At 30.8% G+C, this 13432-nt stretch overlaps 1 protein-coding gene across 1 annotated transcript; it reads right to left on the reverse strand.

Annotated features, from left to right (window-relative positions):
• Positions 1 to 10175: 10175 nt before the first annotated feature.
• On the reverse strand, positions 10176 to 10854 carry LOC114736231 (uncharacterized). Its single transcript, XM_028924022.1, has one exon. It carries the CDS (start codon positions 10619 to 10621, stop codon positions 10373 to 10375), a length of 249 nt encoding a protein of 82 aa, XP_028779855.1. The 5' UTR covers positions 10622 to 10854; the 3' UTR covers positions 10176 to 10372.
• Positions 10855 to 13432: the final 2578 nt, after the last annotated feature.

Raw genomic sequence — 13432 nt, forward strand, 5'->3', positions numbered from 1 at the left:
TGTGGGCTTAACTGAAAACGACGCGTGTTTTGGTCATATATAGTTTTGTTTACTCTCTCTAGCTTTCCCCCTATTTCTCTAACTATACATTGCCTCTCCTGTCTTCTTTATTACTCCTTCAATCCTAAATATAAGATCTATTTAATTAATTTTATTAAATTAAAAAAATTAGGTAAGTTAGTTAATTATAAGACATATGACACGTTTTTTCTAAAATATCATAATCATTTTTCTTAATATTCTTCCTCCTTCTATTTGATTTTGATTTAGGGAGTATCAATGAGATAAATTAAAAAAATTGATAAATATAAAAATAAGTTTTATATTTAGTATCAAGATTAACTCAATAATTAGGTTTTATATTAAAGACTGGAGAAACATCTCACCACAGTTTTGTTAAAAAATTCAACTTTGCCCACTAAAAAAAAACATATAAAGAGAGAGAAATGTTACATCAGATTGTTTTAAATCTCCTCTCAGTAAATTGTAGTAGGGGTAATATCAAAAAAAAAGTCAATAACTTACCAAGTGATCTATATAATATGAGATCATTAGTTCCTTTTAGGAAGCACACGGGACCATCAATTCCATGTAATACGAAATGGCAATTAACTTCAAAAAATTTTCAAAGATTTTACTCGTCTTCTCAACAATAAAGCTAAGTCTTAGTAGTATGAGAGAGATTTTTACTTTCATATATAACATCAACTGGGAATTATAAGTACAATCGAACCTGCATAGTCTCTGCTAAGTTACTACAGTAACAAGACCATTGACTTCTACACTCCCATTTCAGGTATTTTACATACAAAAAGAAGGGAAGATATTATTTTGTTGGGGAAAAAATATGGTGGATGTTTGGAGTTCACAAATAATAAAAATAAAATCTCATTGACAGGTACAAACAACTCCTAACTTCCCTCTTAATTAAGGGAGAAAATGTGCTCTACTTCATTTCAAACTAATCGATGCTTATCAACTACTAAGCGTTAAACTTATCTCCTTCTTCGTAGCAATACACACTCTTCTTGACTTTAATTAGTTGCTATATATTTTGGATAAGTTTATCTTTCGATTTAATAAACATTCTCCAATTATTTGGTTAATCATAAGCGAATAGGATACTTAATTCTCATTTATTAGTTTATCGACACAATTACTTGTGTATTTATTAATAGTTTGGTATATTTTTAAATTAAGTATATTGTTAATAGGAAGTTTGATGTCAACGCTAGTGAGCTATTACCTACCTACCTTTCTTATACACAAAAAAACAAGCGTTGGAAAAGCGATTGTCATAATTTCCCAACCACTCTTTAATATATTTATGCAACTTGACATTTCAAGTAAATAAAACCAGAATTTTAAAAACATGTATACCATAATTTTTTTAAAAAAATTTACATTTGTTTCTATGGAATTAAATCAATCCAATTAATCAATACCTCAAACACTGAACAATTGTAAAGAAATTAATAATTTGGCATGGCAGCCTGTTTTCGTATAAATTAATTAGTAAAGAAATTAATAATTAATTGTTTACGTGATGCAAAAAGATAATAACAATAGTTGCAACTTACTTTTTTTAAGAGTTAACTTACATTTTTGGAATTATTTCCCTTTATTCGATTGAAGGGACAAAACAAGAATAAATGAAGGTGAAGGAGAAAGGCAAATGGGAAAAAGGCAATTAAGATAAAATTTGATAAATTTCTATAATTTGTATTATTTTGAATTATACAAATTCCTAAAAAGAAGATAACAAAATTTTAAAAAATTAGGGAAAGCCTATATAATTTACTCTTATTTGTTTGAAAAATTGTGTGATGGGCTTTGAAAAAAGATATGACTGCATAAATTTAGTAATATTTATGCCAAACTATATAATATTTTTGTTTATATAAAATTAAGTTCATATAAATTTAAATCATACATAATTTCAACAATACCATCAAAATTCTTGTCATTTACACAAATGATAATGACTGGGGGGCATGTGTGATTAGCAATAAACAATATGTGCGATATTAAAAATCCGCAATGAATGATAAGTTTTAAATCACTTTTCATTTCTTTGTCATTTCATCTAATTATTGGTTAGTTAATTAATTAATTACTTAATTAATTATATTATCACTTGATTATTTTAAATAGTTAAGAAATTAAGTTCCCGTACTCTCTGACAGTGATGAGCTTTTAACTTACGCCAATGCTACTTGTCTCAATCTGCAAAATACTTTATTCCTTAATATAACCTATTTATAATTATCTCGCATGTATAAAACAAATTTTAAAATCAGTCAAGTTATTAAAGCTTCCAAAAAAAATAATTAAATTTTGAAATTACTCTTATTAACTCCATCATGAAATTTAATAGGCGGACATTTCTTTATAATTTGCACACAAAGTGCATATTATGTGAAAGAAAAATAGTTAATGTCCCACAAATATGTAAGGTGACTAACAACTAAAATTAAGAACTCCTTTCGGAAGATATCTCAAATTAAGGAACAAAATGGTATATAAAAACAATTACACTCGACTAGTGACATAGGAAAGTAATTAATTATCCATTAAAAATATCTTTATTTTACGTTAAAAATAACTAAAATTGTGACTTTAATTTGATGATAGTACATAATCGATTTTCTTTCCTAAGCATGGGTATCGTTCTGTTTGAGATGATAATATTTAAAATACAGCTAGGTATTAAACATAGATACCTCTTATAGTAGGAATTTGAATACTAAATCGTCACATTGTGAGAATTTACCACCTTTGCTAGACATATGGTTGTCCAATTTTTGTTCCGTACGTATTGATCTTCTAACTTGTATAACCCAAAAAATTAATTCACGTAAATTTGCTGATTGATTATAGTAGATAATTTCAAATAAGAAGGACAAGACGATTAACTACTGATGTTATACACACACAAAAAAACGTTAGAAACGTATAATAACTTGTCTGGCAAGAAGTTGAATTTTATTGTTATAAATATTTTCATAATTTATATACTACCTCCGGTCCTTATTATAAGAGCCAGTTGACTAATTTAAGGAGATTAAAAAAGTAAGTTGAGTTAGTTATTTGTCCTAAATAGGTGTTGTCTTTCTTAAAATATCCTTACTAATTAAGTGTATTGACTAGAACTATCATTATTAGAAGGGCTACTTTGAAAAAAATGTATAAATATGAGAAACAAAGTGGATTGGGATCTTATATTTAGGACCAAAATAGAAGTCAAACAAGGTCTTATATTAAGGACCAGAGGTAGTAGTGTTTTATAATATTATACAATATTATAAATTAGCCAACTAGTTCTTATAATTAAGATAAGAGGTACTCCTTCGGTCCTAATTATAAGACCCAGTTGACTTATTTGAGGAGATTAAGGAAGTAAGTTAAGTTGGTTATTTATAATAAATAAGTGTTGTCATTCCTAAAATATCCTTGCTAATTAAGTATATTGGCTAAAACTATCATTATTAGAAAGATTATCTTGGAAAAAAAATACATAAATATAAGAGACAAAATGGATTGGGGTTTTATAATTAGGACCAAATAAAAAGTCAAATAGAATCTTATAATAAGAACCGGAGGTGTACTATATAACAACGGAGAGTTCAAATTTTCAAAAGCTAAGTTTTCTAACCAAAAAAGTATAGATGGTAAATGTGGCTCACGTGTCAGAAACTTCTACGCACTAAATATAGTCAAAATTCAAAAACATCATTACAATGAATATATATAGTTAAATAATATTGTGTTCCATTTCATAATTATATCGTCATGCTTGCGACGTCTGATAGATTGTTTTTTTTTTTCATTTGAATGATGATTACTTTAAATTCAAAAACAAGTTTATTTTTATGATAAAATTAATTCTAAGTACTAAATTTTGGTTGACTGCTAGAGAGTTTTCCTTTTCCCTCAACAACTTTGGGTTCCTAATTTTTTTCAGATTCTTGTTTATAATTAAGTTCGGCAAATTTCACACACCTTGGTTTTGTTTGGAAGCAATTGAATAATCCAGCAAAAAATGAAGCAATTAGCATATCATATTATGCCAACTGTAACTTCCTTTTGTGGTTGTCTTAATTACGTAAACAACTTTGTGTGGTATAAATTAAATAATCAATCACACATTGTCTATAATTAATTAATTACATTTATATTAATAATATATTCATACCAAACCCCCAAACCTATATTGTCATGAAAATATGATAACGAATTATGGCCACTATAATATTATTTTCTAAACCGACTAAATTAACAATTAGCTTTTTTTCAATTCTTTTAAAGATAAATGTGCAATTTTATTTATGATTTTATTTTTCAGGTGTAATTTTTCTGCTGATTTTTTTGGGTGCAATTTTAATCTTGTTCTTTTAGTAAATATAAGAAATAAGATTAGAAGTAAAATTGCATCTTTTTTTTTCAACTTTCTTTTTTTATGAAATTTTTATTTAACTTTCTTTTTTTTATATATATATTTTTTAACTTTCTACATCTGCTGAACCGTGTAGAAAGTACTATACCCCGATTTTAAAACTAAATTGAAAAGCCTTTGTTAATTGGTATAAAAAGTATTTACTATAATAGTGAATCATGATTTACTTTATTAATGAATTATATTATCTAAGATGAGAGAAAGATCCAAAATTGAAAGCAACTAAAGGAAGAAACAAGAGAGTCAAAATGAGTTGGATATTTCTTCCTCACCGACCCAAATATGCGTATATATATGATATGACTTATGAGTTTCGTGCCATCATGTACATTAGTCAATATTTTTATCCCTCATCAACAAATAATTATCTTTAATTACAACATAATTAATGTAAATATCATTGTTATACCTGAGTGTCGCTCTCCCGTTGTTTATACATGACTCTTCAGATCTTTATAAGGTTGTGATTACAAGCACTTAGTTCTATTTATATTTATAAATTATTTAAGCACAAACTATATATGTCCAAGAATTAATAACTCTATATATGTTATTTGTCGCCTAAGCAAATGAATTAATTGCGTTATTGAGTCTCATATTGAATACTCCTCCGGTCCTTATTATAAGACCCAATTTGACTTTTTATTTGGTCCTAATTATAAGACCCAATCCATTTTCTCTCTTATATTTACATTTTTTTCCAAGATAATCCTTCTAATAATGATAGTTTTAGCCAATATACTTAATTAGCAAGGATATTTTAGGAATAACAACACTTATTTATTATAAATAACCAACTTAACTTACTTCTTTAATCTCCTCAAATAAGTCAATTGGGTCTTATAATTAGGACTGGAGGAGTACAATATTTGGATATACATATAAGAACATACTATGGAAAATTGAACCATGAAATGTGTGAGATCAGTTGTGCTATATGTGTTACATATTATCATATTATAAAATGTTAAATTATTTTAATAACTTACATAAATAAAATATTAGAGTAATACTTTACGATTATTTTTTATTGATATTTTCAAATCCATATTCAAGTATAAATACGAAAGTATGAAAACATATAATAGCCAAGAAGATTTTCTAGTTTTTTTTCCTTACTCGTTAATTACTCTTGACTAAGAGGTGTACTTGACCAGCTTGCTAGTCCAGATCGATGACTCAAATGTTTGACTTAATTATATCCTACTTTGTTAATTTGAAGGTGAAATCGTTAACTTATAATTTACGTATATTATTTAATTGAAATTAAAATCAATAAGGAATGTCTAAGACAGATAGGCAAACGAGACAAGATTTCCCGAGGAATAAATTTATAGAGGGGAGAAAGTTACTTCATTAACATTTATTTTTGCTGATGATAAATTATAAGAGTGTGCGTATTGTGTGTAAATGGACAAATGAAATGGTGGCACATTTTCTTATATAAATTTTGCATATTATCCTTTTTTCCCAAAAAAAAAAATTGCACGTTTATTAAGTTTATAAGTAGGATATACTATATTATTTGGAACATTTTTCAATACAGTTTATTATTTGGAGCATTAATCATTATATATTTTAAGTTTTTTTCCCTTGTGAATTTTAACTATTCTTGCCATTTCTTAAAAGATGCTAATGGTGAGAGATGGTAATCACATGCAAAAGACAGATGACCCGCAAAACATAACCATTGCCTTCGTTTCTTGGATCCAATGCCAAGGTACGAAGCTGGTAAAAAAAAAAAATTCCAATGTACGAATAAACTTTGATTCAAATTTCAAAGTATACTTCCCCGCTGCAGAAAACAACAATGTAATTATAGCCACCGTGCGGTGTGCCATGTGAATCCCACCAAGTCAGTGGCAGAAAAAAGAAAAAAGAATCCTACTAAGTCAGAAATCACAATTATTTTATCAAACCCATTCTCCATCGTAATTATATATTCCCCAGAAAAGAAAACTTGAATTTGAATGTACATAAAAGCCAAACCAGGGGCCAAGAAATTAATTAAAATGGGAACAGGGCTTTAGGATTCTGATGACTTGGTCATTCTAATGTATAGGATTGTCTCATGGGATAGACCATCAGATTAGTTCGTTGTTGACTGATTCTTATGAAATGATCACGTAAAAGAATTCTTACTGCGGTTGGGGAAAAAAGAAGAAGAATTCTTACCACGTTCACAATAAAATAAATACATTGCTATCGTGTTGTTTCAGTGTGCATGCAATATTTGATATTTTTTAATGATATTAAAGTACTAGGTTTAAACTTTGAAGTATAAAAATAAGTTTTGATTTTCTTTTTGCCAACATAGGTTTAGATCCTTTGAATTCTTATTTATCTTTACAATTTGCGTACATAATTTTCCAAAATTAAAAAGGCGTTCATTCTTCTTGTGTTATTATCCTTTTAGGCCTAGTATAATTATGTTTAATTACTGGCTTATTTTTTTAAAAAAATATTACTTTTTAGATCAAGTCATCTCGCACCTATTGACTTAAAGTCCTAGGCTCCCAGTTCTCTCATTACATGCTTACACTTCACATCCTAACAAATTCTATCTACAAAAAGTTTGAGTTCATTATTAATTACATAAACTAGCCCCCGTATTAAACATACCACAAACACCAAATAGGTCTCTCATCCAGTCATCATACAGTCATACACCCACTTTTATCTAAACTTATTTGATTATATTTATGAGATTTAATTAATACATTCAATATTGATCACAGTCATTAACCAAACTTTTTTCAGCAATCTCCCCCAATTACTGGTACCATAAGATGGGATGTTAAACCCATTGACTCAGGAGAGATTGATAGAATGTAAGCGTAAACAAATTTTTAGGACATTTTATAGGATTTTGACAGGGACTTGGTACTATGGGCTAAGTTCCACATTGAGTAGAATGGGATGCTCAATAAGATATTTAAATAGATTGATTCTCCCATCCCAACGGCTAACTTTTGGGATAAGGCTTCCCATCTCATTTAGGTATCTATCAATTGGGTATTAGAGTCAGGTTGTTGGCAGCTTTGAGATGGACTCCCATAGAGGGTTTTGACCAGTAGGATGAGGACTTGGGTAGTATGGGATGCAAAATCCCATACTAGTTTTTGGGATAGAGTAAGCAACCACTAGGTCAAAAATTATAATTATTAGTTCAAGCGTAACTCTATTTCTTTAAACCTTTAAGAATGTTTCATCGGTCAATAATCTGTTTCATAACGTAATAACAATTATGGATCTATAGACTGTTGGGAAAAGTAACCAACAATAAAAGGATTAATTGGAACTAGAAATCCCAAACAATTTCACTCAACACAATCCAGAGAAAGAATAACCTTTTTCTTGCAAGAAAGAGAAAACCTAATTGAATTTATTTAAGTTCAATAATTTTCACAAGGGCAAAGGCAGCAGAGAATGTGCAAGTTCTCTTCCTCCACTTATACTACTATTCACTCAAGACAATCCAAGAAAAGAATGATCTTTTTCTTGCAATATATCTACCTCCATGATGTTCATAAGGGCAGAGGCGGGAAAAGAATGTGCAAGTTCTTTTCTCTCACTAATGCAACTACTCTGACGAATCAAAAAATAAAACATGATGCATTTGTGATTGTCAATAACAACCATAAATAGAGTGAAAATCATAAACAGGAGGGAAAAACATAATATAAAATGGACACTGTACAAAAGAAATTTATCGAATAAAGAAACAAGAAAAAACTTGACAAACCCCCAGATGATGATAATCATGAAAATGTTTATGCATCATCAACATCAGGGAAGCCTAGCGAATCTAAGTTTACCATCGTTCTCTGATCTAACATGGGGAACCAACTTGGATCGTGTGAGAAGGCGATCAAGGGCATAAATTATTTGAAGCCCTGAACCGATATAAATGATGCAAACACATTCATCACTCTCCTAATAAATAATAAAGACAAATCAGTAGGAAATCATGGGTCAAAGCACACTGATCCCAAAAGATATACATTGAATATTGAGAAAGAAAAGGCAAGCGATCCCTTTGAATGTCGGGAAACTGGCTGGAAGGGAGCAACGGAGATGCCCAGAAAAAGTTATTTCCACACGGAAGCTCTATGCTATTCAAAGAACAGTGATAAGTAGGGTAAGCAAGTGAGCCGCAACCCAGTGGGCCAGCCCAAGACTGCTGGAAATTTGCCTGTTTTAGGCCTGCCTAAAACAGGCCCGGGCAGGCTCAAACTTTTATGATCAACTAGACGCTGAAGAAACGACATAAGGAGGACAAAGGCAGCTTTCAAGTTGCACCTTGTAAATGAAATAAAGATTATTAAATTTTTAAGGAAAGCAGACGTAAATTTACCGTCTTGTCACAGCATTCCAACAGCCTCTAACAAGTCAAGATTGCTTATTCCAGAAAGGGAAAGAAGCAGGATCATGAACAGTGTTGCTGACACCTGAACTCTGGAAGTCCATAAATTTGGAATTATAGAAGAGCCAAACAAAATCCCCAATTTTCTGATCAGAGTGTCGCGGGTGATTACCCATATTGGCAGTGGAAAACTGCATAAATATCTATTAAAAAATTCAGGATGTCAAAGATAATATGTCGCTCGCATTTAGATCTCTATCGCAAGCTCTATAAAAAGGAGAGAATGTGAGACTAGGATCCACATGTCAACAAAAACACAATGGAAATACTTGCACCAAGCTACTTTAAGGCTTCAAATATTATATTAGACATTGGCGACCACCACTCCACCATAGTTGAGTGGCTTCAAATGTATGGTTGTAGTTTAAAAACAACTCTGGACGGAGATTATTTCTATTTGAATGCTCAAATGAAAATCCTTAGGCCACAGAGAATCTGCAGAGCAGAATACCCTCAGACCAAATAAAGTCTAATCAAAGAAAACTGAACTACAAGGTTTTAGATTTAAATTCCCGCGCTTCTCTTTAGATTAACAAACTATTGCTACCAGCATATGACATTTACTTAATTATGCATAGAAAGTTGGAGTTTAATAAAGAAGACGCCTAGTACAAATGTAGAATCATACTCTTTTCCAATGACCATCCACAATTCGATCATGATACCATTTCAAATTGTTTAATACACCTATGGAAGTAACATCTATTCAGCAGAACTTCCAGACAACGAAGTGATGTTTAACACATTCAAAATTAAGTTAAATGCAGAACTACATGGAGCGTATCAACAAAATTAGACCAAGGTACATTCTTTTCCCACATAATAAAAACAGTCACATTAAAAGCTTTCCCAGGAAAATTCTCGTCAAGCAAAACAAAAGAAAGTAACAAGACTAGAAAGTAATGAAACATTGAAACCCTTCACTGTTGTTCCGACTTGTCAAAAAATAAATGAGACCTTTCAATAGTCCTGAATACTGCCCCAGCGTTCTCTAGCAAAATGTTTAAAAACTCTAATGCCACAATCCTCCCCTTCCTCAGCTGCGGATTAATATATCTCTATTCTCCATAGAAGGAAGATGAGAGAAACGCCCATGGGGAGCAGCGAGATAAAACTAGCAGTAAAAATTATGCATAAGAAGACAAGGCAGAATCATTTAAATTCCAAACAGTGTACAACCAGCATGATTTCACAAAATCTGAAACGTAGCACAATAGGTAATCAGCCTCTATCTCCCCCTACTGCCAGACACAAGAGAAAGAATGGCAAAACTAGTCTATTGTACAATGTCGATGCAAACAACAAAATCATTTATATTTCATCACATATTCAACAAGTTAACATGGTGAAAATCATAAACAGCGTTAAAAAAAAAAAAACACAAGCTATACAAAAAAAAATTATCGAGTTGTTTGTTGAGGGGGGGGGCAGAAAACTTTGACAAACCCCCAGAAGATTATAAACATGTAGAAGAAGTCCGTGCATTATAATCAAGGAAGCTTGGAGGAATCTATGAAAGGTTTGGCATCGATCTCTGATCCAATATGGAGAACCGACTTGGAGAAGGTAAGAGGGCGGTCGTGGGCATCCTCGTCTTCATCGTTGTCGGTGGTGCTGAGGTTGATGCAGGAGCATCGCTCCAAGGAGGCGAAGAAGGCGGAAGCCACGTTGCTGCCGAACCAGGAAGCCACTCGATCCAGTTTGTCGCAAGCTATGGTAGAGCCACCGTTGTTGTCCATGTGGGGATCGAGAGAAAGGTGATGGGTTCGGAAAAGTATTGATTGAATGAATTTGGATTTGGAACGAAGGAATCAAAGAAGAAGCGATCGAAAAGGAAACAGCACCGGATCGGCGTTATTTGGGAACGGGAAAAGATGAAAGGAGTAGGCTAATATTGATGGAGAAATATGGGAAGGAGTAAAACCGACTTAGCTGTATAAAACCATTTTTCATTACCTTCATTCTCCAATCAAAGTGACCGTTGGAGGCGGAACTGAGCCTCTTCCTTGCGCGTCAAAAGGAAAAAATCTCCGTTCTCTAAATGACCGTTGGAGCTGAGTCAGCAATATCAGGGGGGTCAGCCAGCGTGAAGCCACGTTGTTTTTTCCTTCACCAGAAGCATGAAGCCACGTGAAGTCGGTGGCAATTAATTAATTAATTAATTCAAGACAGATTGTGTGGGAATCACACAGCAAAGAAAGAACCTCCGACCCCATCACCGACTGTTACTATCAATCACCATATACATACATACACACATAGATATACTTTTTTTTCTTAATATAAAACTTATTTAATAAATTTGATTAGATTAAAAAAAATTAGATAAGTTAGTTAATTATAATAAATATAACATATTTTTCTTAAAATAACATAATCATCTTTTTTTAATATTTTTTCTCACTCACTTATTTAATTATAGTTGAGAAAGTATTAATAGGTCTTATATAAAAAATAAATATTATATTTAGAATCAAAATTAATTTAATAATTAGATCATATATTAAGAATCAGAAGAATATATATAATACTCGGCATGTTCTAAATATAAAATTTGTTCTGTAAAATAAAGTGAATCTCATATTAGGAGGGGAGAGACTAATAAATTATAAAATTAATTTTTTTTAACATTTTTTATTGGTCATTATAACAGTCTGCGGCGAATATCTATTGATATGTAGTGTTCGTGAAGTTGTTATTTGTCGAATTATTATTGGGCCAAGTAGTTTAAGCCCAAGCCCAGCTAATACGTGGGAATGAATGAGAGAGATCCGGAACTTAATATCGCCGAAGCGTGTCCTAAATTCATTATATTTAAATCATTTAGATTTTATTTAGATGGACCAGATTTTATTTTTTACTTATTTAAAATAATTATTTTAATGTGTATAAAATATAAAATAAAGATAATATGTTAATTATCATTTTTTCAAAAAATAATTTTTTATTTAAAAATAATTAATTTAAAATTTTAAAATATAAACTGTTTAAATGAGATCTAGATGATTCAGATCTGATGAACTTAAAGTGCTTATAAAAGTAATGAGTACTGAAACTAGTTCCTTAACATTTGCTCTAATTTTTCTCTCAGCGTGTTGAATTAATTTATTTTAAGTAATTTCACATGAGGATATAAAAAAATTTTGTCTTATACAACATAAAAGATTTTTTTTTAAAAAAAAGTAATTATGAAATCAAACAAGGCTGGTTTTAATTATTGGGGTCTCAAAATTTTTCGTTTAGAGCCCAAAATACGTGGGTAAATTTTAGAAACCAAGACATAAATAAAAATAATTAAAACAAGGCTAATAACCCGTTGATGAGTTATAGCTGCTTCAAAGGAAAATCTAAAATGATTCCCATGTGGATTTAGGAGCCCCACAGATTAACGGGAAATCATGGGGAGCAAGTAACAACCATTATTATTATTATACTATTACACCTAAAGTTGTAGAAGTCTCTCTTTTACTCTATAATTTTACTTGCTTCCCCAAGAAATTAAAGCTTTTAATTGCAAATTCAAGTCTACTTACCAACCAAAACCATGAAACGTGCCCCTTTCCCTACTCTTTTTGCCAAGTCGAGTCATTATGATTTGTGACCCACCAACATAAAAACCATGGGCACACCCTGGTTATCAAACTCTCGAGCTCACGTTTTCACTCACTTTAGCCTCTTCTTAATTTTATTATTTTATTTTTCATCTCATGTTTTATTGTATATTATCGACACACTTAAAAAATAGGAAAAATAGACAAAATCAAATAGTTTTTTATACCTCGCATTATTTCCACTCCCCAGAGTTTTTGACTATATGATTATAGAAGATTTTATTCCACTTTTATTGCTTGTCAACCTATCCCATCCCATGTACGAATTCCAACTTATTAAGTTAGCTGTTAGAGAATGAATCGTTTCTGAAATACTATTACTTCTAATTTTAATTATAAGAGCCAGTTGACTAATTTGAAAAAATTAAAAAAATAAATTGAATTAATTATTTGTTCTAAATAGGTGTTGTCTTTTTTAAAATATCCTCGCTAATCAAATATAATAACCAGAATTATCATTGTTAGAAGGACTATTTTGAAAAAAATATATATAAATATAAGAGACAAAATAGATTATGGTCTTATATTTAGCACCAAAATAAAAGTCAAACAGTATTTTATATTAAAGACCGGAGGTATTATTATAGAAGTAAATTTTATTTTATTAATATAAAAATATGACTCCGGCCAAAAAAAAGACATGACTAGAATTATAAAATCAGTGGCTGATCGATCCTCTCTCGTATTGTCCTAGGGCGATGGCGTGTCGTTGGGGATATTGGATTTTTTTTCATACTGTAGTGATAAAGTTCTTATCTTTAGAGAATCAGTGGACAGCCGTCAGATTTCCATGCAATTGCCACGCGTCACACTTTGGAGATCTCATCAAACTTGTGGGTCCCTGTGAAGTGCCTAACTTTTTTGACGGAGAGATGATGAGGACGGCATATAAACGACGTCGTGTCGTTCATCAACTTGAGCGGTCTTGTCCCTTCGACG

Source organism: Neltuma alba, unplaced genomic scaffold (genome assembly GCF_004799145.2).
Source record: "Neltuma alba isolate B1F8T4 unplaced genomic scaffold, ASM479914v2 tig00013319_pilon, whole genome shotgun sequence".
NCBI lineage: Eukaryota > Viridiplantae > Streptophyta > Magnoliopsida > Fabales > Fabaceae > Neltuma > Neltuma alba.